The sequence below is a fragment of the Macrosteles quadrilineatus genome, unplaced genomic scaffold (assembly GCF_028750875.1).
Source record: "Macrosteles quadrilineatus isolate MER2022 unplaced genomic scaffold, UCM_ALF_1.0 Scaffold_9__3_contigs__length_116548681, whole genome shotgun sequence".
Classification (NCBI taxonomy): domain Eukaryota; kingdom Metazoa; phylum Arthropoda; class Insecta; order Hemiptera; family Cicadellidae; genus Macrosteles; species Macrosteles quadrilineatus.
The window spans coordinates 103,412,736-103,436,854 of NW_026542602.1; the positions used below are offsets into that span (position 1 = coordinate 103,412,736).

Sequence of the window (24,119 nt, forward strand, 5' to 3'; positions counted from 1 at the left end):
TTAATTGAATTATCCCCAAATGAGAGCTATATCAGTGGTGTTGTTTTGATGCCCCTTCTTAGTAAAAAGTAAAAAAAAATCAAATCAAAATCTCCACTCATCCTGTATTAAAAATTAAAACAATAACTAAGGCAGGGACATTAAATAATTCACATCATACATGTACAAAATAAATTTAATTGATCTAAATCTATTAACAAACAAAAACATTAAGTGAATTAAGGAAAATGAATTATATGAATAGATAAAGCGTTCATTTCCAGAGCTTCTTGATGGACATGTTCTTCTCTGAGTCCTTCTGCATAACCTTGGCGACAGCCATCTCAAAGTCCTCCTGAGTGACATGAACACGACGCTCACGTAGAGCGTACATCCCCGCCTCAGTACAAACTCCCTGTGACACATTGAATAAATTATTGTATTTCTATTATTTAATACAAACTTTAAATACAAATTTATTCCATAATTAAAAAAAAAAAACATAAAAATACAAATTAATTGCAGTGTTGGCTCATGTCAAGTGTACTCCTATTAAATAAAAAATATTAACTGGTTGGTTTAAGGTCGATTTAGTCAGGCCTACTTTTTGCATTTATTTCGACTTCTGGTACTGAACGAAATTTGTAAATTCTTTTCAAATGATTTACAAAGTACTCTGATTCAAACAACGCAAGTAGCTATATTTTATAATTGAATAAAAGGGTGTCAAAGCTTTTCAATTAAAAAATTTTTGATAGGAACTAAAATCCCTAATAATTACTAAATTTAAATCAGGTTGAAAATACTCTACAAAATCTATGAACTTATCTGTAGAGTAGTAACTTTACCTATTAGTAGTAGGCCTACTAATTTATTGAAACTCCTTTTTACTGGAACACTTATAACTTGCATAAAAAACCTCACCTGACACAAGAGATCAGTTAAAACGAGATCGGTTACGATTGACAACAAGTAAATTTAAACAATGAGTTATTGTTTATACCGGACGCGTTGCAGAAAGTCAACAGTCCCGGAAGGTCAAATAATTTATACCTGTGCCGCTAGGTCAAAAACTACAATGTTTGCAGTGTCTGTAGATCAAAAATCCCAGTAAGTCAAATAGTACAGTCCGAGCTAAAAACATGGTCTATGTTAAAGCAATTGACTTATTGAGAATTTGACCTAATGCAACAGCAGTTTTAATATAACGAAATAAGATAAAATATAAGTTCAGTTTCGCTGAGTCAACAGTGCCGGAAGGTCAAAAGTATAATCTGTTAAAAACAACGATAGTCCTCTCGACGCATGACTTCAATAATTTCGTGTTTTGGTGTACTTAAAGTTGTGCTAAAATTTTGAAAATTGGCACAGAGCTTCTTGGTTAGTCCTACTCGATGACTATTTTGTTGGAACTTTAAACTATTTACCGATCTAATTAATAAAAATTGATATGTATGGTGAAATAGTTTTAAATCGTGATTTCTAACATGAAAAAGTTAGCATGCGAGATTTTTTTTTGTTTTTGGGTTAGAGAGGTTTTGTCTGTGGCAAAGTTGTAGCCAAAAGTGTGATGCGTAAAATATATTTTTTTGAATTTCTTACAATCAGTGGTTCAATAGATAACTTGGGTTGAAGAGGACGGCAAATTTAGCATTTCGCAACGCATGGAAAGAACTACATCGTACGATGCGACTGCTGAGTGGACTTTTAATTTACAGTTCTAAGGACATGAAGAAGATGAAATACAGATCACCAGTACATTCATATTATTTATAAAACATCTTTCTGTATTACCAGCTTACATTTTTCACTTATATTAATAAGAATACATCATAAACAGGGTGTTAAAAATAAGCGGGGAGATACTTTACCTAGTAATTCCTTGGGTCAAAATAAACAGAAAATGAACGATAACATTTTTTCCAAAATCGTTTCGTTAAATTAGATATCCGCCAATTTGTATTTTTTACATACAAATATTTATCTTTACACTTTTTCAACCGATGTTTATGAAACTTGGTATGTATGTTAAGGTAGGGACCCATGTTATAAAAAAAGATTCATCTCGATTCACCCTAAAACTTCAAAATTTAACACTTAACTACAATATAATATACTTTACTACACCACAATATTTACGTATCACCATAAATCTTTAATAAAATAAAACGTTCACATTTTTTAAATCCAAAATAAATCAATATAATCTTTCTTTTTTGAAAAATATAGTAAAAAAAAGGTGATGTTAAAATAACGACAGGCGAGTTTCGATCTGGGTGTTTCAGGTTTGAACACAGGTTGTTGGGTGTTTCAGGTTGTTTTGGATTTAACATTAATTAACATTAATGTTTAATCCTCCTAGGTTTGAACTGATTGAGAGGAATACATGAAACCGTAGGGGGAGGTAGCAGCAAGTGCACTAGTACTTACTAGTGTCCAATAACAATTTAAATGGATTTAACCAAAACCTTTTCTATTTCACTTATTTTTAGCTGTATGGTATTTGTATGGTTGGCATTTCAAAAACAGGTAAAATAGTATTAAAATTATATAAGAATGTTGTCTTAGTATTTGTGGTCCATCCCCCTTAAGGGATAAAAAAGTGACAATAGCTTAAGACAGTAGATATTTATGGCTATTATTGATATACCAAGTCTCACTACTTTATCTATATTTTTAAAAAAATATAGCCAATCCAGGACTTTTTCAACCATACTGTATAACGCCAACACGAAATTTTTCCGTTGAACTCCTCCGAATTTCTTAGGCGATTTTGACCATTCATGTCTCATTAGAAAGAGCGTGTCAAATACATTTGCAAACCAACCTTACATTTTTTAAATCCCTTGGGCTCAGCCCCAGTGGCTCTTAAAGAACCCATGTTATGCCTATGAAGAACATATTGATTTATTTATATTAGGATCAGCTCAATTAGTTGCTGTTATGCAATTCAAGGATATAATGTAGGCTACATTATTAACATGTTACTGATTTGTTTGAAATACTATATTTACTATTTCAATTTGGGTTTGCTGGATAATTTAATCCATTTTACCAAACAATAAAAATTAAGGGACAAAGTACTATATTTCATGAGCAATCATCGAAAGGACCGATTGAAGTCCTCATCAACCAAAAGAATGCCTACTAAAGCAAATAAAATTGAGACGAACATGTAATGCACGAAATCAGGTGGTTCTTAAGTATGTGAAAAAATGTATTGTTATTCAAAAACAGACGGAAAACTTGTAAACATATTCGTGATAATGGGTGTAACATGGCTACATTATCAATGACAAACGTGGACAACCTTATACGAGTGTGAGTAAGTCCGGAAAACAACTCTAAAAAACAATAAGCAATAAATTGCAAGAACCGTTGCTTATATCATTGGGTATACACGTATCTACTGACGTGTACACTCAATGCTTATATCGAACTGTTATATGTACATCGTGAGTATTTCCATTAGTTGTTCCATTTAGTTGTGTGTCCATTAGTATAATATTTTAGTTGACTCTTTTAAAGTCAGCGGAAATTGTAACTGTTATTACCCTTGAAATAATGTTTGTGTAGTATGCAATCCTACCAATGCTTATAGAATCATACGATTACAATTTTCTGGTTAGAATATGTCGCATAGGGTGGTACTACTGTATCTAGTTTTTTGAAATTCATCCGCCATTTGGCCAAATATGAAATTTCTTATGGAAAACCCTATATTTTATCATGTTTTCGGATAGAATAGGTAATTTAAAAACTTTTTTACCTTTGACATTTTTTCGATAAACCCACTCGTTTAGGAGTTACAGCCTATGGAAAAATGACTTCCGGTGTAATACTTTTAATACTTCTAATACTTTTTAGTACATTTTACATCATGTAGCTTATAAACAAGTAAGTTTATAGCAAAAATGCGAAGAGTAAAAAAGTCTAACAATTGCATCCACATTCCAAAAAGACCATAAAATTCATTAAAAATATGAATTATACTATTTAAAAAATGGCGGCAAACTTGAAAAGTGGAAAACTTTTTATGTTATAGTCTTTAAGGAATGTAGATGCAATTCTAAGACTAATTTACAGTTTGCAATTTTGCTCTAAACTTACTCGTTTAGGAGCTACATGATGTAAAATGTACACCGGAAGTCATTTTTCCATATGCTGTACTCCTAAACGAGTGGGTTTATCGAAAAAATGTCAAGGCTAAAAACGTTTTTAAACTGCATATTCTATCCGAAAACATGATAAAAAAACTAAAATCATATTTTTAACTGCCACAAAAAATAAAGGAATGTCCCCCATTTAAAGTTTTCTCTAATTCTTACCGTTTCCGATTTCCCAATGGTGGCCTCCTCTGATCACCCTGTATATATGAATTTGAACGGATGGTGTTTTTGGCCTCTAGGGGCCTCAAAACGAAAAATTAAATCGGTCCCGGGTCCAGGTGTTTCTATAAGTACTACGGTAATAGCTTATTCCCTATATGGGAAATTCGCCAAAAACCTAATAGTTATATAGAACAATATTACATTCAACCAGCTGTTAGTTAAAACAAATTATATGGGACTAAAACAAATCGATGATTACAAAGATCCCTTTAAAAAATAATTTGAACATCCTACTATTTTACTATGCATATTTAATTAATCCTCCATACTCATACCTAAGAATTAAATGTATCAATGGTCATCATTACACATAGTATAAATAAGTCAACTCTAAATAATATGTGTCTTTACATTTGTTTCCAAATGCTGAATTTGTGTCACAAATGCTGAATGTTTACAGCTGTTATGTTAAGCAAATTATATTGTACTAAAAGCTAGCTTAGAAGGTTAGCGTCGGCTGCTAGACTTTTTAAAAATTAAAACTTAATTTCTAAAAAACTGGGACCCTTAATTATAATTATGGCTTTGACATTCCCTAGTTCTCAAAATTATCTTTCTTTCATCACAAAAATAATGAAAATCCGTAGACTGGTTGATTCAGAATGTGAAAAACCCCCATTTACGTTTTAATAATATATATGATAGTTGGACAGGTTTCAACCCTTCCGAGGCGTAATACATTTACACAGTTTATGTGTAGACTACATTATAACTCATAAAATAGTTCTAAAATTAAATGGATCTCCTTTTACAATCGTATATAATAACCAGAAATTTTCAGATCGTCCTTGCGTGTATTTCATGCCACTAATTTTGACGAAAGGCTTTTTATTACATCAACTATACCTATTTACAGTGTTGACCAAACAGTTGGCAAGAAGCATGAATAGATAAGCGATGTACCAAATATGATAATTTTAGCTCTATTCTAATTATGACAAAACACGAAGTAACTAAAAGCGAGTTTTGTTGGTGTAGTAAGCGTTGCAGGAGGTCTACTTTACACTGAATCGACGTTCACTTTTATTGCTTTTGATCTTCCGGCACTGTTGACTCAGCGAAACTGAACTTGTATTTTACCGTATTTTGTTATATTAAAACTGCTGTTGCATTAGGTCAAATTCCCAATAAGTCAATTGCTTTAACATAGACCACGTTTTTAGCTCGGACTGTACTATTTGACTTACTGGGACTTTTGATCTACAGACACTGCAAACATTGTAGTTTTTGACCTAGCGGCACAGGTATAAATTATTTGATCTTCCGGGACTGTTGACTTCCAGCAACATTCCCGTTTATACCTACTAATATAAAAAAAAAACAAAAAAAACTGACCTTAACTTCAGCGCCAGAAGCACCAGGCATGAGCTCTGCAATCTTGCGCAGATTGATGCCTCGAGTCAGGTTCATCTTGCGAGAGTGAATGCGCAGAATGTCCAGTCGAGCCTCCTCATTTGGTGGGGGGAACTCAATCTTGCGGTCAATACGGCCTGGCCGGAGCAGTGCCGGGTCCAGAATGTCAATGCGGTTGGTTGCCATTATAACCTGAAAAATTCAAAGAGAAGAACGATTTAAGAGGAACTGAACATTAAAAAAGAATATAATATCTAGAAGCAGTTTTCTTATTAGTGAAAAAGTAGGAAAAATGGACTGATGGATTCCTTCCAGGTGTGGACAGGCCTAAAATGGATGCTAGGCTGGGCTAATCAGAGATAAGTGACATGTTTTGCAAGATCAAGAATTATTGGAAAAGTGCATCCCAGAAGTCCATGAAAACCATCTTCCAGAAATGTTAAGTTTCTTTCAGCATTTTCTGATAAGTAGGCGAGTTTTCAAACAATTTTGAATGGATGTATGTCCACTTTCTGGGAGTCACACAGACCTTGTGTACAACATTAGACATACAGAGAAATGAAATGAGCCATAGATTAACACAGTAAGGTGTCACCTCAGCGTCCCAACATTATGTAACTTGGTGCCAGCCAAACAATGTTAGCAATCCACACAAATGTAAAACCTCGTATGGGGTAAGACTTCTTTCTCTTGTAATGAATATCAGAGTGAAAATTGGGAGCATTGAATTCATCAAAATGTTGTGTGGAATTTCAGAAAATCAAGAAAATTCATAAAGTTTAAGCGGTTTTGATTTGAGGAAAAGTCCCTCCACCACTTCTTTTGCCTTACATATGTTGTAGCTGATTGACGTGATAAAAATCTCAGCTGTTAAGCTATTGTTTTAAAGGTAGGATCAAGAGGAGAGACTTCTTCCCCAAAAACTGCCTACAGTTTGTGAACAGAGTATAGTTAAGTTATTAACGTATAGCTTTGACAAATGTCCTGTAATTTTATGAATGACATTCTGTAGTAAATAAATACATCATAATAATTCAGGTGTAAAAAGACATGTTAAACATAGATCTGGAAAATACTTCAAGGCACTTGCAAACAACTGGCTTGCAAATGTGTTAACCCTTAACACCCCAGACTGCAGTACCTTGATGTTCTTGGTGGCCTCGAATCCGTCCAGCTGATTCAACAGTTCCAACATGGTTCTCTGCACCTCAGAGTCACCTCCACTGCCTGACTCAATACGAGATGAGCCGATAGAATCTATCTCATCCATGAAAATGATGGACGGTGCGTGCTCTCTGAACGAATAATAACCACAGATGAGCCATCACATAATATAAGCTTGTAAGCAAAATGTTGTACCTAATCAGTGTTTTAAGGAGTCAAAAAGTTGGCCTTCATTATTACTAAACATGATATCTTAATTGTAAATATTTAATAAAAATATAACACATTTTCCAGCATATAATTTGTCAAGATCTATAGAAATTAATTAATTAATTCAGTGCTTTTATAGAACAGGTTGACTTTAAGGTTAGGTTAGGTTATGTTTTATTTTTATGTTAGGGAATTTAAATGTTGGTAAAATTCTATTGACAGACATTCTCTACAACAGTACATCAACATTCAGCAACCGACAGCAGGACTACCAACATTATAAAACGTACATTATCCTATGTACAAAGCAATGTACCAATCCATTAGGCTACATCTTTATCACTAGATTACAATGATATATATATATATATATATAATAATAATACAACAGTTTTAGTAGTGTAATTAATTGTACAGTTATATACACAGTTACAGTAATATATTATTGTAAATATTAAATATTATTTTAGTTTATCCTTGACACAGTGTATCCAGAAATTCTGGTCAACGACGTCGCAGCAGGTATAAAAGTATAATACAATTTGTAAGATTCTTTGACATTAAAATTTTTTTTCAAATTAAATCAAACCAATTTTAGTACCAAATTATAAGAATAATTCCACATTGTTTCCACGTGACTAATCAAAAACCTACATTACTACAATAAAAAGTGAAATTAGTCGATATCAAAGTTATTGAGTTGCTTGTGATAGGCTCGGTTAACATTCATACCTTGCCATGACGAACAGCTCTCGCACCATCCGTGAACCTTCTCCAATGAACTTCTGTACCAACTCTGAACCAGAGACTCGGATGAAGGTACATTCTGTGTGGTGAGCTACGGCTCGAGCCAGCAGCGTCTTACCTGCAATAGGTCTACATCACAAACTGATCTACAACTTTATTTTATTTATACATGCAAACGGCTTAGCCAATACAACTAGTGTCTTCAGTAAAACAGATCAGAGAAAAGAAAATAATTGGCAAGTATCGAATCAATGTAGAATATATAAATATTAAACTAAAACTTCTGAAATACTGAACTAAGCTGAGCATACAGTGAGTAGTTCTTGTCATGTTGTGGGAAAAAGCTTCTCAACTTGTGGTACACCGAAGCCACTGCAGTGGTGATGGCGGCGTTCTAGGTAAGATTATTATATGTCAAGATTGCCTGGGCTGTTGCCTCAACTTTGTTCATGACCCACCGGCAACATGACGTTTGTGTATAGTAAACTTAATGACTGACTTGAAATAATAGCACTTAAGCTACATGAGCAAAATAATTAAGAACATAAACTCATTTCATACATAATTATTTTTTACAAAACCAAGTTGTGGGATGTGTATTGACAACAAAGTTTTTGTTGTAGGGTGCTCACGTCTGCTCTGTTCCAACTTTTTAAAGTTTTTTTACAATTACCTCATTACCTCCTCCTGTATGTAGTGTATGATGACTGTCTTTGTTAACATTAATTATTATTGTAGTTGCTGTGTATCGCTCACCCTCTTCAGATCCATTTGAATTTGTGAAACGCCCAATTGCATTAATTAACATTTTGATAAAAAGATGTATATAATTGGTGGGGAGATAATTATCAATGTTTTGGTGGATTCAAGGGAGCACTTAGAACTTAATAATGTATTAAAGAGTTACTAGTGTCCCTGTTGCTCGAAATCGAGCAATTGCTGAGTATTACAGGCGTTATTTTAAAACGAATTTCAACCAAGTCAGCAAGTTTGCAGCAAACTGTTAAATTAGCAAACTTATTGCATGTTTGCAATTAACATATGCTCTTCTTCTCACTTTTGATTTCTGACAACAGCTGGAGTTTCATAACAATTTTTGTTTCCAATGTTAATCTTATGGAGAAATACGAAACTTTAAAGGGCTCCATTGCCTCACTCTCTCATTATTTCCCTAAACAGAAAGTTTCCTGCACAACTTCATGTTACGCTCTTTAAAATGACACCAAAAACATGACAATCGGTTCAGTAGTTTCGGAGGAGTAATTGTCACAAAAAATCTGCTTGCGTATTAAATAAGTAATAGATGGTATGAAGTATCTTGTAAAATTTTCAACTAGAGTAAATTCTACAACTGCCACTTGTATACATAATTTTATCTCAAATATTCCTACAAATTTAACTAAAACTGAAGGTTAAATTTCTAGTTTATCTGATCATGATGCCCAAATTACTGAAGTAAATTTACCAAATTCTTTTAGAAATGATAATGAGTATATAACATTGCATAAAAGAAGTTTTACAGAACAAAATATACCAACATTTTCAAACATGTTGTCTGTACAAAATTGGTTAAATAATGTGTATTGTAACCCAGTTGAAATTAAATTTGGCGTATTTCTAGATATTTTTTATTATTTTAATGTATGTTTTCCAAAAGAAAAAAGTAGGAAACACTTTAACACTAAGAACAAATGTTATAACTTATAATTTGTAGGAGTTGCAATCGGAACTAACAAAATTTTACTGAACTAAGCAGGTCGTCTCATGATCTTAATTTAAGTAGGAGTGTCATTTAAAAAGATGTTTGACATTTAGACATATTTTATTTGCACATAACATAACATTCTTTACATGTGTTACATACAGAATAGGTGCATTGTCAGAGTTAAAATTATCAGGATATAAAAAATAAAATAGTAATCAAGATGATAATATAAAATTAACAAAATTGAAATGATAAAAACTATTCTAAACTAAAGGGACATTGTGAAAATCTGCAATTAAATAAAAGGCTCTGTCAATTAAGAGTTCACCTATTTTATCTTTAAAATAATTTTCATTTAACAATATATGGTTTGCAGGCAGCACATTGTACAGCCTCAGCCCAGCATATAGTGGACTTTTTTGACAGTAAAGTTCAACATTATGAAAAACAAATTAGAGAATCTTCAAATGTTAGTAAAACTACTTGGAAAATGATTGGAGAAAAAATTAATATTCAAAATAAGCACATTTAAACAAATATAGCACTGAACTCTGATGGATCATAAATAAAAGATCCTAGTGTAATTGGCAATATGTTTAATGATCATTATATTAATCTAGTTGAGACAAATGTAATTCCTAAGTTAAATCAAGTTGCAGCTTCTTCCAACATTTCTTTGCCTAATTATAGGCCTACTGATAAACTTTTTGTTCCTACTAGTATAGCCTCATCAGCTGGAAAAATTAATCATGTCCTTCAATAATAAGTTTTCAACCGGTTATGATGATATTCCTATAACAATCATAAAACATGCCAGAACCTATCTGTTACTACCGTCACGGCTACCTTTAACTCCAGGCCGCGGCCTGGTAGAATTGGCAACGTTGCAAGTAGGGTTGTTTAGTGTTGGACATCCCATAAGATTAAAATGGCAGACAGGTGACATCAGCTCATTGATTCACACTTTATTATTAGTTGCTTTTGATGTGTCAATGAAATATAATTGTAAAATAATGATTAAATCAATAACACAACATATTAACAAATGGAAACGTGCACACGGTTTGGCCTAAACCCGGAGAACGACGAATCAGAGCTGAAATCATACGTCGATCGATACAGCCAAACATTGCATATCTTTTTTAGTTTAAAATTGAAGATTTGTTTTGTAATCTTACGAATTCTGTTATAGTTTCCATTTTGAGAACCAAATGTAAAGGTTATAGTATATTACGTTACTAGTCCTAAAAATAAATGTTTACCGGACGAGTATGGTCGTTCCGGTATGGATTACCGGACTTGTATGGATTACCATACGAGTCCGGTACACACATTTTGGACGAGTTACGTACGATAGTGTACGCCATACTAGGGATGGACGGGTCCCGAAATTTCGGGAATTTTTCGGGAAAAAAATATTCCCGATTATCGGGACAGGATTACATTTGACTCGGGAATTTTTCGGGACGGGATTTGGTCCGATCGTCGGCAATTTTTCCGCTTCGCGAGTGCCGATAACGCCGTTATTGCTAGCGATAGGTCCGCGAACGCAGGAGACGAAGTCATTTCGACGATTACGCCGTGACCGCGGAGTCATAACGACGATCGCGCCGTGGCCGCGATTATTGGACCGACGATCGCACCGTGACCGCGAGTCATAACGACGATCGGGCTGTGACCGCGGAGTCATACCGACAGTCACGCCGTGACCGCGGAGTCATAACGACGATCGCGCCGTGACCGCGAAGTCCTACCGACGATCACGCTGTGACCACGAGTCATACCGACGATCGCGCCGTGACCGCGAGTCATACCGACGATCGCGCCGTGACCGCGGAGTCCTACCGACGATCGCGCCGTGACCGCGGAGTCCTACCGACGATCGCGCCGTGACCACGAAGTCATACTGACGATCATGCCGTGATGGCGGAGTCATGCTCACGATCGAGCCGTGACCACGAGTCATGTTGACGATCGCGCCGTGACCGCGAGTCATACCGACGATCGCGCCCGTGACCGCGAGTCATGACGACGATCGCACCGTGACCGTGGAGTCATACCGATGATAACCCCGTGACCGCGGAGTCATACTGACGATCGCGCCGTGACCGCGAGTCATGACGACGATCGCACCGTGACCGTGGAGTCATACCGATGATAACCCCGTGACCGCGGAGTCATACTGACGATCGCGCCGTGACCGCGAGTCATACCGACGATCGCGCCCGTGACCGCGAGTCATGACGACGATCGCACCGTGACCGTGGAGTCATACCGACGATAACCCCGTGACCGCGGAGTCATACCGACGATCGCGCCGTGACCGTGGAGTCATACAGACGACCACCCCGTGACCCGCGAGTCACGACCAACCTCATTTTTTGGTTTTTATAGATCAGTGCCACAAATGGTAAAAATTGATTTTGTATGTCTTTTTTGATAACTGCAATACAGTACTTTCTTTTTATGCACAGAAAAAAATCCCGTCCCGAAAATCGGGAAGGAAATACAAATCCCGTCTCGTCCCGTCCCGAACTATAAATTCAATCCCGTCCATCCCTACGCCATACTAATAAATCTGTACAAATCCTTATATATTTCCACCAACTAAAGGACTAAAAATCACTAGTCATAACCTCTAAGAGAGGTTATGTTTTTGCTTATAACCAATTATTGCTACCTACGCAAATACAGTGTAATCAGCTGATTGGTGTCCGGTAAAACTCATTGCAGAACAGTATCACGCAATGAAACCCCATTTGAATAAGCTGGCGGCAAACAGCTGTTTTCTGGACTGAATCCTTGCGTGGGAAGTTCGTCTAAATAATGTAGTGTGGCGTAAAAATTATTATTACCTAATTATTATGAAGTCAGAAATATATCTATGAATTTGTCCCTGAATTTTAAGACAGTAATGCCCATTTCCCGGAATCTCTTTTTGTGTAGCGAAAAGCGACGCAAAAGCCATTGCACTGTTGTATTGCCTTATGTTTTTTATGAAGTTCGAATCATGTAAAAACAATTCTTTTAGTTCGTCATTTACTTGTGGTTGTGGCATGTCCATTGTGGCAACATGCTTTGAAATGTCCATTTGAGGCCTCCTCTGCGAAGTGAAATGCGCCACAATGCATGCAAGGATTGTGAGAAACAACACTCAACTGATTTTCCAGCGTTCTTCTAAAGACAGGTTGTAAAACAGCTTCTGGATTTCTTTCACAGTTAGGCCCTACATGACGTTCTCTTTTGCATTTCTTAACCCTTTTACCGCCACGGGCCGATTAGATCGGACTTACCTGAAGTCGTGTAAACCGCCACCGACCGATCTCATCGGCTCGCAAATTTGACGCGAAGACCGCCGTGGGCCGATATGATCGTCGCTGCAGTTCAGTGCGAGAAACGCCACGGGCCGATTAGATCGTATTTTCGTATTTTTATTACTGCGCGGTTATTTATAGACCGATTTCCATTAATTTCATGTCTTGTTAAAGGCATGGAATCATTATAAATGGCTGTTCTTTTTGTTTTTATTGTTAAAGGTAGTTTTTACAATATACTAACGTGTAAAGTCGTTTCGATCAAGTAGGCCGTGGTCTCGCGCCAAACGTCTTGGCGCCACGCTGTCTACGCCACCTGACGTTGGCGGCAATCTGTCTGTTGGCGGGATTTCTGTCATTGTCTTACTGTTTACTGTTGTATGTGGTCAGTGATGTTGTGATTTCGCCTTTTGTTAGTTATAACAAAGTTTTATAGTAATTTTTATATTGTGCTAGTGTTAGAAATGAGTAAAGGTGCCCCGCTTCGCCCTTAAGTGAAAATACACTTGTGAACCAGATAGTTGCGAGTGGATACGAGGTACTTAGTGACAATGAAGACCGTGATTCCCTTCTTGACGATATATCGTCTTCCGACTCTGACGACATTGTGGATGATACAGACAAAGATCCGACGTATAATCCGGATCCGCAACAAACTCGTTTAGAATCCCTGCTATCTCTGAACATGGATCGTGGGCGTAGGCCTATTGGTTTTAATATAAATTTACCTGGACCTTCAGGTGGTTTAGTGTCTCAACGATCTGAGGAAAATCAAACCATGGCATTAGATAGGCCTCCAGATGTTGCAACACATAGCAGTTCAGATGAGGACGACCCAGGCATTCCAGAGAATATGCAACGCATTGAAAATCGTTCGATCGTTCGAGGAAGAGGACAAGGTTCTAGCATTGGACGTGGACGTGGTCGTGTACGTGTACGTGGGCGTAATCAAAATGGACCTACAGGACCCAGAGTACCGGCACAAACTTCTGATTGTGAAAGTAGTGAGTGGGAGGAAATAGAAGACGGTCAAGATCCTGGCTATCCTGAAATGTTTCCTTTTACGGAAATGGCCGGACCCAGACATTGTCCCCCCCGAAACTCCAGCCCAATAGCTTACTTCTATTTATTTTTTACCAATGTGTTGTTGAACACATTTGCAGTAGAAACAAACAAATATGCACAAGGGTATTTGAGTTATCGTGAGGGCAATATAAGCCCCAGAAGCCGACTGCGATCTTGGGTAAACACAAGCGTGGAAGAAATGAAAGGTTTCATTTCCGTAATCCTAAACATGGGAATCATCAAAAAACCTACTGTCGAGAGTTACTGGTTTACCAGTTCTTCCCAATCTAACTCCTGGTTTAGCAAGTTATTCAGTCGAAATAGATTCGAAATTTTATTGAAGTTTTTTCATCTGGTTGACCCAAACACCCTCCCAAATCAGAATGAGCCGAACTACGACCCATGTGGGCGTTTTCAACCGCTAATTGACCATTGCAACCGTCTTTTTCGCCTTTACTATATCCCTTATGAAAAATTGTCAGTGGATGAATCCTTGGTGGGAACAAAAAAACGGATTGCCATGACACAGTATATCCCCAAAAAGAAGCACCATCGGTGGGGCATAAAACTTTGGGTCCTGTGCGATGCTCTAACCAAATATTGCTCACAGTTTTACTGCTACAAGGGTGCTAGGTACGAAACCGACCGTGCAAGGATAGATAAATATGGATTAGGGGCGACAGTCGTGGTAAAACTACTCGAGATGGGAAATCTTCTGAACAAGGGATATCACTTGTTTTTAGACAATTTTTTTGATACAAAAAAACTTGCCAGATACTTGTACAGCAAATCTACATACCTAACCGGAACACAAAGGTTGGATCGCAAGGGTATTCCTCGCCAACTCAAAGGAAAGTACCCAGTTGGTAAAAAGGTTTATGTGAGGAAGGGAGCGGTTTTGCAGATGGCATTCCGGGAGAAAGCTACTAACAAATCTCAATTTATTCTACTGTCAACAAAATCTGTGGCAAGGAACGTAAGGTATGCAATACGAAGATCTGGCAGGGTTGTGATCAAAAATAAACCGGACATCGTCTACCAATATAATAATGGAATGGGGGGAATAGACGGGACGGATCAAATGTTGTATACATATTTGGATGAGAGGAGATGTATGAAACATTGGAAGAAGGTTATTTTTAATATATTCGGCCGAATGGTACTTAATGCCTACGTGTTATACAAACAAAACACTGACAAGCCTGTTTCCCGACTACAATTTCAAATCTCCATAATCGAGGCCCTGGCAGATGAATGGCTGACAGCCAAAAACGCGGCAAATGTTCATGGTGGTGATGGCGGCGGTGATGGTCCCAGAAACAAGAAAGGGTTTGGGGTGGAAAAACTCGAAGGACACAAGGAAAAAATATGCTGTGTATGTAGTGGCAAAAATAACCCGGAAGGCAAGAGAAGACGCAGCAGAACCGTATGTGTCAACTGCAAGGCCGGTTGCCATTTGGATTGTCTGCCCCGTCACAAGTGTCAACAATAGACATAAACGCCTTTGTGTATGTAAATATGTAAATATTACTCAAATTTGTTAATTTTACTCTTTAAAAACTGGTTGTGTGTTCCTTTAATTTGTGTGTGTGTCATTTAACTCCCTGGACATAGAAACATAGAAACTTCAACTCCAGGAATATTTTGGTGAGTTTCAGCAAAATAATTTTCAAAACTATTTAGAATTAGAATTTAATTTTATAGTGCTATGAGGAAGCTTGTTTTTAACTGGAAAATATTTCTAGATGTAATAATTTCACGTAGAAAAACTGCAATGGCTAAATTGTTACAGAGCAATAATTGTACCTAGCAAATATCCCAAAAATGCCTTTTTGTGAAAAATACAACTTTTGTTATTTTTTAATAGTATATCTTTATTTATGAATATTTCTTCTTAGAAATGTTGTTGTGGTCTCATAAGATAATTATGTTTCCGAAAATGTATAGTTTATGCATAAAAAAGTTATATATATACACGTTTTAAAATTTTTAAATTGAAATTTTATAGTAAATTTACAATTTTTTTAAAACTTTTTCATATTTATAAAACTAAAAAGTGGTATAAGCTTTCCAAACTATATATGTACATGTAGAACAGTTAAAGACAAACAAAACAAACAAAAAATTAAAGGTCTAGCTATTATTTACGCGGAGTTATGATCGTTTCAATAGATGTCGGCAAATTAGTGGATTTCGCCGCAGCGATTCTCAGTCGTGTCGCCAGCTGATGGGTTGGCGACCTTCAGACAGTCAGCTGACGTAGCGCTCGGCGGTCTTCGCGCACAATGTTGCTTATGTCCGTGGCGGTAAAAGGGTTAAGTCTGTTTAATTCCTGGACTTTCTTCCATGTCTTGCAGGTCTTCCCCTACCCTGTCTAGTTACTTCACTCATCATAAAAACGGAAAACAAAAAAAATAAACACAATTCATTTTGAAACATTATTTACCAACATTGACTTTTGGGATAAATGTAAACATTGCAAATAAATAAGTAACAGCTGATAGAATGCAGACGTTTTTCAGTCCCCATGCATTTCTTATGGTGGATATTTTACGTTTTATCTCGTTTTCTGATAACTTTATGGGAATTCTGCTATTCTTCCTGAGTCCCTGGGGTCAAGACCTTTAATTTAAGACCCCTCCCAATTTTTCTGCAACTTACCGGACGTCCACAATTTTCTGGTAAAAATTTGGTCTTACAGAATTATATATATACATTTATAAACATAAATTTATTAAAATATTGAAAATAAAACATACAGAATTGAAAACCAAAACAATATCAATTGAAAATCTATATCTGTACATTTTAAGTGGAGTCAAAACTCAATATTTTCATAGTCCAGTAACTAAGCTTTCGCAAATACACAAATACCATTAGCTGCTTCCAAACAAAACAGCCGTTTCAACGCTACTTGCGACGTTGCCACTTCGAAGGTCGCGGCCTGGAGTGGAGTTAAAGGCAGTCGTGCAACTGTTGTGTCATGTAACAAATTCATCTTTTATATCAGGTATTTTTCTGGACAAGTTAAAGATTTCTAACGGCCAAGACTCCATTAAAGGCAGATGGCTGTAAAGAAGTTGCAAACGATCGCCCACTGTCATTACTTCCTGTATTTTCCAAAATTTATGAACGAGTTATGGCTATTCAGTTAACAGAATTTTTAGAGGGTAACAAACTGTTAGACAAAGAGCAGCATGGTTTTAAGGCTGGGAAATCAATACAAACAGCCAGGATTGATTTTATTGAGTCAGCTTTAAATTCTTTGGATAAGGGTAATAAAACAATTGGCATTTTTATGGATCTTAGTAAAGCATTTGACAGCGTATCCCATTTAAGCCTACTCGTAGTCCTTCAAAAACTGGGGATAGAAAATAGGGCTTTACCATAATTTGACTCAGATAAAAAAAAACAAAAAAAAAACAGAAAACTGTTGAAGTTAAACATCTTAATCATTTTAATCAATCAATACACCATAATTCAAATATCAAAGATACCTATTAAAATCGGAGTCCCTCAAGGCTCTATTCTGGGTCCATTACTTTTTCTGTGTTATGTTAAGTGTTTGTCTAGCATCACACCTTTTGATAATACCACAATGTATGCAGATGATATAAATTTGCTGATATCACTTACAACTTTTGATGACAAGCTTATGGGAGAAAGTATGTGTCAGAATGCTGTGACCGTTTATTTACCATTGTGATGGAAAATGTCCGCAAAAACCTTTGAACAATATTAACTCACCATCACCAACAATGAATTTCAAACTGAGATATGTAAGTAGTCTAAGACATATACGAGTGTGCCTACCAGTGCCAGGTGGGCCGTATAGCAGTACACCCTTGGGTTGTGCGATACCAAGAGCGTCAAAAAGTTCTGGGTGTTTGACAGGCAGTTCTATTACTTCTTTGATCTCCTTGATCTGCTTGTCCAGACCTCCCACCATCTCATATGTAGAGTCAGGGACCTTCTCCACCATCATAAGGGAAACCAAAGGATCCACCTGAGAAATCATGAGACATCAAAATCCACAGCACTTTCGTCGGATCTATGGAGAAGGCCTATCTACAAGACCAAATTTCATAGTGTGATTGATTGTTACTGTGTGTTGGAAACAACGGTGACACTACATTGACATGTTAAAATATGTCAATCGTTTTAGAAACAATACAGCATTTTTCAAGGGATCCCTGACGTGTGCAACATCGACCAGTATCAACTATAAGCAAGAATGAGCCAAAATCAAGATAGATCAACATCAAGAATATAAAGATGGCCACCATGTAATATAGGTCCACCTTAAGTCCTAACTGAAATTCTCATAACATAACTTTTTAGCAAGTTAAGAGAATTTCGAAGGTACCAGAAGCGAGACTATAGCCACTATAGGAATGATGCCATTCGTCTACAGAAACTAGTACCTTTGACTATTGATACAACTAGACATTCCATCCCCATGATAAATTTTTCGCCAGATCTTTAATCAAAATCACCTTGACTGATTGTGCTGATCTAAATAAATTAATAATTTCTGTTGAATATGGAAACTTTTTTTACCAAGTCAAACTAATGGAAAGACTTATTATGGGCTATGGAGATAGTTATGACCAAAAAACTTGATCAGAAGCCTAAAATAAGGTAGAAAATGAAATTTTACACCCTAGAGCATTCTGTGACTGGCTCACATAACTACCTTCTTTTTCAATACAAAATTGGCGACGGCTGGTCAATAAAGATGGGATGTCTACTTCAGTATCCAATTATAGTCAATGAATGTGTTAATAGGCACCTGATACAAAAACTAACGAGTCATATACTACTAGTACTAAGAAAATATTGAGCCTACAATTTAATAGACTGTGTCTTGCTGTACCTTATTGGGCAAAATCTTATGGAGAGTGTAGCTCTCGTTGCGCAGTGCGACACGTGAGTTAGGTGTCACGTCGTTGATATCAATGTTCTTGTCTAAATCTACGACAAATTTTCCTTCAGGATGAACTTTGACGAGAACCTTCTTCTTGTCCATCGGCTTTACAACTTCCCCTACGTACGAGCCTTGCTCTTGTAGCAGCTGTAGCTCCTCACGCAACATTCTCACTGTAAAACAATAACTTTCAGTAAACACAACTACAAAGTTATTATATATTTTTCTCATTAAAAACATTTACATTGCATACACGATATAGGTAGGATATTAAATAATGTTGTGACATCAACATTTGTAAGCAAAGGAAATATTAACGTACAATACAATATATTGGGATTATAATTATCAATTAAGATGGGGACACCACCTAGGTGCGTATTTGAACCCAAATATGAGTGAAGGATGAGCGTAGAATAAAGATGATTGAGATGCCTTATGTATATGTGTTCCTGATTAAGACCAACTTTTTTGTTAGCCAGGACTATTTATAAAAATCCAATGATCAAGGACAGCTGGGTCCAGTTTTGAACCATCAAAAAGCTTTATACTCTTCTCAGGGTTGAACCGGCGACCTTTTGAATACTATGCGAGCACTATAACCACTGAGCTATCCAGCTAATTGAGGACTTGTGTGATGATTAGGGAATAAATAAATAAATACCTATTGAAATGCTGTAGTTAGCTTCTTGCAAGAGAGAAAAAAATATGCCTGTGTCGCCAACTTAGGTTATTTCAAGAAAGGATTAGTTTTCCTCAAAAAGATTCTGTCTTCAATTTTTTTTTTTTCGATACCGGTAGGCTAGGTTAGTCAGTTGAAAGTTAAAAAAGAAAACAAACTGGTAAATGAGAAAATTGTTAAGAAGAGACATTTTTTTATATTTTAATGGACATATGTCGTCTTTTAAAACGTGATGAACGGTCCTCAGTAGAGACCAATTTTAAAAATGTTTTTTTTATTTAGCCTAAGCTACTTTTTTAAGCATGAGTGAAATGCCTTAACTGTCTTAAAAAATGAATAAACATTAGCCTACTTCACCAAATAGCTTTTAGGTAGATTTAACAACTAACCAGGCCTACTGAAAACAATTTTTTTCAATCTCAATAATCATCAATACGATTACCAACAAATAGTTCATAATGCTGCAAATATCCGTTATAGTAGGCCTAAATATTGCTAGGGAGCTGAAAATATGTTAAGCAAATTTTTAATTTTAGTACCTAACTAAATGACAGCGGTAAAAAAATATATGGCTGAACAAATTAATTAAAATAATTAGACATCTCTTTAGGCTTAGGCCTAATGGACCACTGAATGCAATGTGAGGTTTGTATCAGTTGTACCTTTAGCGTTGAGTTCGTTCCGTTGGGCTTGGAGACGTCTTAAGTTTTGACTTTTCTCTGCAACAATTAACTGAAGCTCTTCAATCTTTGTGATGTAGTACGGCCGGAAGCCCTCTCCTTTGGCCGACTTTTCATCAACCTCCATCTGTTAAAGATATAATTTATTCAAATTTGAAAACCAATGGCCTTTAAATAGAAAAGAATAATAGAAGAAGTGGAATATTTATTGGCAATCTCCAATTTTATAAACTAGACATAAATAAATTATTTCTCTCAAGTGACTGTAACATAATTCAAATACACTTTTTTACAATAATCACCCAGCAATAAATATAAGTACAAATGTATCAATGACAATAAATATATATAACAACGACAATAAATATATAAATAGATAACAACCACAGCAACAACTATAACAAGATAAATAGTCTAAGAAATATGAGGCAAATCAACATTAATATATACAGTATGTGGATGTCTGCAACAAGTAAGTCTAGGATGATGGTGACCTGAATAATACCAGGCACAGGATCATCCTAGGTTTTTGTGGCCCTTTTTGCTGTTCATTGGACAGTCAACCTTACATTGAGGATATTGTGTAGCAGCACAATGTCAGCAAAAACCTACGACTCACAAGAGACTGGAGCCAAAGATGTGAAATGAACCACAGAAGGGAAATGTCTTCAATTGGGACGTGCCGGTAAGGAATTCCGGTCCTAGCCCCAATCATTTGAATGAGCCTTCTATGAATGCCCTCCAGTTCTTCAATTAGGCATCTTTTGAATCTGGCCCACCAATGCACAGTCTTCAGAGCCATCATATCGCTTAAGTGTCTAGAATAGCGGATGACAAAGCCAAGCATTCTATTTGCTCTGCTGCAGATGTGAGTTATGTTACTCACATCGGGGTTTAGTGAAGGTGCCAAAATGACACGTAGGTCCTTTACCTGCTGAATTCGGGTTAAGGGTTCACCACACACTGTATATTCAAACATTATTGGAGTATGACAACAATGGAGCACACTTCTTGATGTTAATTTTCATCCTGTTGGTCTGGCGCTGTGGTCAGCCATGTGGAAATCTTCCTGAATGTGTATGCAGTCGTCTTCTGAAAATATGATAGAGAAGATTTTCACATCATCAGTAAAAAGTAGAGAATTCCTCTGAAGAGCCCCAGGCAGGTCATTTATAGAGAGTGAAAAGAGATAATGGTTGAGCAATGATCCTTGTGGAACCCCAGAGCAAAAGATCAACTCAGGCGAGTTTGCGGACACAAAGTTCTCGTACATCTTTCTGGTTTGGAGGTAGGCCTAGCTGGCCAACCACTTTATTTCTCCGTTTCCAAACCCCTGGACAAGCAGCTTCCGCAGGAGGAGAGTGTGATCCACCGCGTCGAACGCCTTGGAGAAATCCAAATATACAGCATCCAACTGACTGTTCGTGACAAAGGCTTCTTGAATTGTTGACTGAAGAAGTGTTAAGTTGGTAACAGTAGACCTTTCTGCCATGAAACCATGCTGCTGAGGACAAATTATGCTAACCAGTTTGAGCTTGATATGGTTAAGAAAGATGTCTTCAAAAACTTTGGCCACGGCAGGCAGGATTTGAGTAAGGCATACTACTATAGAGTTGGTAACATAATTAATAGCTCCTGATTTGTGGATAGGAATGACATAGGCCGATTTAAATGCTTTAGGGTAAATACTATTTGCCAGTGATGCATTGAATATATCATAGATCTGTTCAGCCAATAAACTGTGACAAAACTTTAAAACCGTAGGTGGGGAATTATAAAATTATAAGAACGTTCTTATAATCTTAGATGATGTTATGGGCTGGGTAAATACCAACGATCACATAAGAAATAATTATTCTTTAATAATAAATTGTTACCTCTTTGACTATAATAATGTGTTGACAAAATTACTGACCAAAGATTTGATAGAATGTTTCTCATAATCAAGACTCAAATTGATACATAGACCTTAAGTTTCAAATATGGGTATACCTATCAATAGTAGGCCTACAACTAAAAATATGTTTTGTTAAAAATAAGCTTATTCAACAAACCCTTCCCCCTATAACTTAAATTAAATATACTACATAAACATATACCTACAGACACCATTTTCAAAGTCTTTAAGTATGAATTTGGACCAATAGTATATCAATATTTATTTAGTACCAGTAATTGTTGTGCATGTAATTTGCATAGTAGGTATGTTCTAATTTTCTAAACTAAAGTAAAATATATAGGCTACACAATACACACCTTCCAATCGGCTACACGACAATAATCATTTTACGTTGAGTTTCTTGATATTTGATAAAAATATAAATATACAACATGCATGGCTTATTAAGCCTTAGTGTGTAGCTGAATAATCATAAATAATTAATTAAAAATGCAGGTAGGCCTATTTTACATCTCTAGGCTATAATTTAGAGATATGACGTAAAATTTGTGTAAATAGGTCTTTGTTGTTTATTAACCTTGACAATGCCTTTTGCATGTACCACACGGATAGGGCCTAAGTTAATACTGTAAATTAAAGATCCTAATTTCATTCAAGCTATTTTTATTTCCCTAAATCCCCTTTAAGATAATGTATAGGCCTAAATCAATCGGCCTAACTTATAATTCTGATAGATCCTAAAGTGAAACATAAAAAAAAACTTCACTTTATTTTATCCCAGCCTACCTTAGACGAACCGAGGCCCCACTAGAAAAACAGGCCATGCTGCAGTGCGGGCAGCTCAACACTACGTCACAGTGGTGGATAGTTGTACTAAGTAAAATCTTACCATTAAAATCTGACAAACAGCCGGCTTATTTACCTAAAACATATGGAATATAGCAGTGAATCTATCAATGAATCTATCCACTAGTGTGACGTCATGGATCCTGCAGCATGGCATGTTTTTCTAGTGGGGCCTTGGACTAACCAACACAAGTAGACTTCTCATCGCATTGTAAAATTTGAAGCTCGTTTATCTTGTCTAACTTAAGTTTAGTTAATATTGGTGACATTGGACGCTAGTATCGACAACATTTATTTTTGTATTAGCTTATGTAGGGTTAATTTCTGTGCTTTAAGTTTGAACTTGTTTAGAATGTTTTTACCCACAGCATTACATGATTTTACTTAAGTTAACTTAACACTGAATAGGCCTACATTAGGTAAGCAAAATACTTGACAAACTTAGCCTAGAACAAACCCTTGTTTTGGTAATAGACTAACTTAAGCCTAGGCCTGGAAGGAAATTTGCTACCAAATTGGATATTGTGAGAATTTTGGGCCATTTTAACTGAAGTAACTTTGTCCCACTCTGACATACTTATTGATGTGTACACCCGATACTTTGGTATTAATCGATAGCTCGTTTTATTTAAATAAGCAAGTATCATTCATAGAGACCACACTTTGAGGTTAGCCAAATGGAAATGACAATGGTTTTAACAAAGAATGGAATCGGAATGTTTGATACTCAAAATTAATTTCAAATAATTATTTTGTTAAAGAATAAAAGTCTAAGAAAATAAAAGGGCTTCTAGATTATAATAAATACAAATTATTCACCTCAAAATTTGTGTTTGTCATTGTTGTGGAGTTCCCAGCAGTTAGTTTCGTTCGTTTCTCTCTCTACTAAATCTATTCTAGTTTCTTTTCTTTTCTACCGACCCGAGACCCGACCCCGACAGCACTAGACTAGCACAGTCGAGTCAGGTCAGCAGGAAGGACTAAGGAGCACTTAGCAGTGAGCAGTCTCAGACTAGCGTCTAGCGGCACAACCTTCCACAGTGGTGCACAGCTAAGTTGGATTGTGGTGGGGATAAGGGGGAGATGAGCCGCGGAGGGAGAGAACTGACAACTGACAAACTAACTGAGAGGAGGAAAGGAAAGAGACGTGTCCCCA

The 24,119-nt window shown here is 36.3% G+C and overlaps 1 protein-coding gene across 1 annotated transcript; it reads right to left on the bottom strand.

Moving 5' to 3' along the window:
- Positions 1–157: 157 nt before the first annotated feature.
- On the bottom strand, positions 158–23,907 carry LOC129003871 (26S proteasome regulatory subunit 8). Its single transcript, XM_054432197.1, has 8 exons — positions 23,783–23,907; positions 20,200–20,344; positions 18,805–19,028; positions 17,742–17,934; positions 7,830–7,962; positions 6,865–7,018; positions 5,706–5,915; positions 158–394 (listed from the first exon to the last, which is right to left on the bottom strand). Exons 1-8 carry the CDS (start codon positions 23,801–23,803, stop codon positions 254–256), a joined length of 1,221 nt encoding a protein of 406 aa, XP_054288172.1. The 5' UTR covers positions 23,804–23,907; the 3' UTR covers positions 158–253.
- Between the last annotated feature and the right edge of the window lie 212 nt (positions 23,908–24,119).

Bases quoted from the DNA above. Each gene is read 5' to 3' on its own strand.
- LOC129003871 (XM_054432197.1), bottom strand. From the start codon at position 23,803: ATGACAAACACAAATTTTGAG. The intron at 17,935-18,804 runs GTACAGCAAGAC...ATGATTTCTCAG, and splicing joins ATAAGATTTTGCCCAATAAG to GTGGATCCTTTGGTTTCCCT. The intron at 395-5,705 runs GTCAGTTTTTTT...AATGTGTCACAG, and splicing joins CTTCTGGCGCTGAAGTTAAG to GGAGTTTGTACTGAGGCGGG.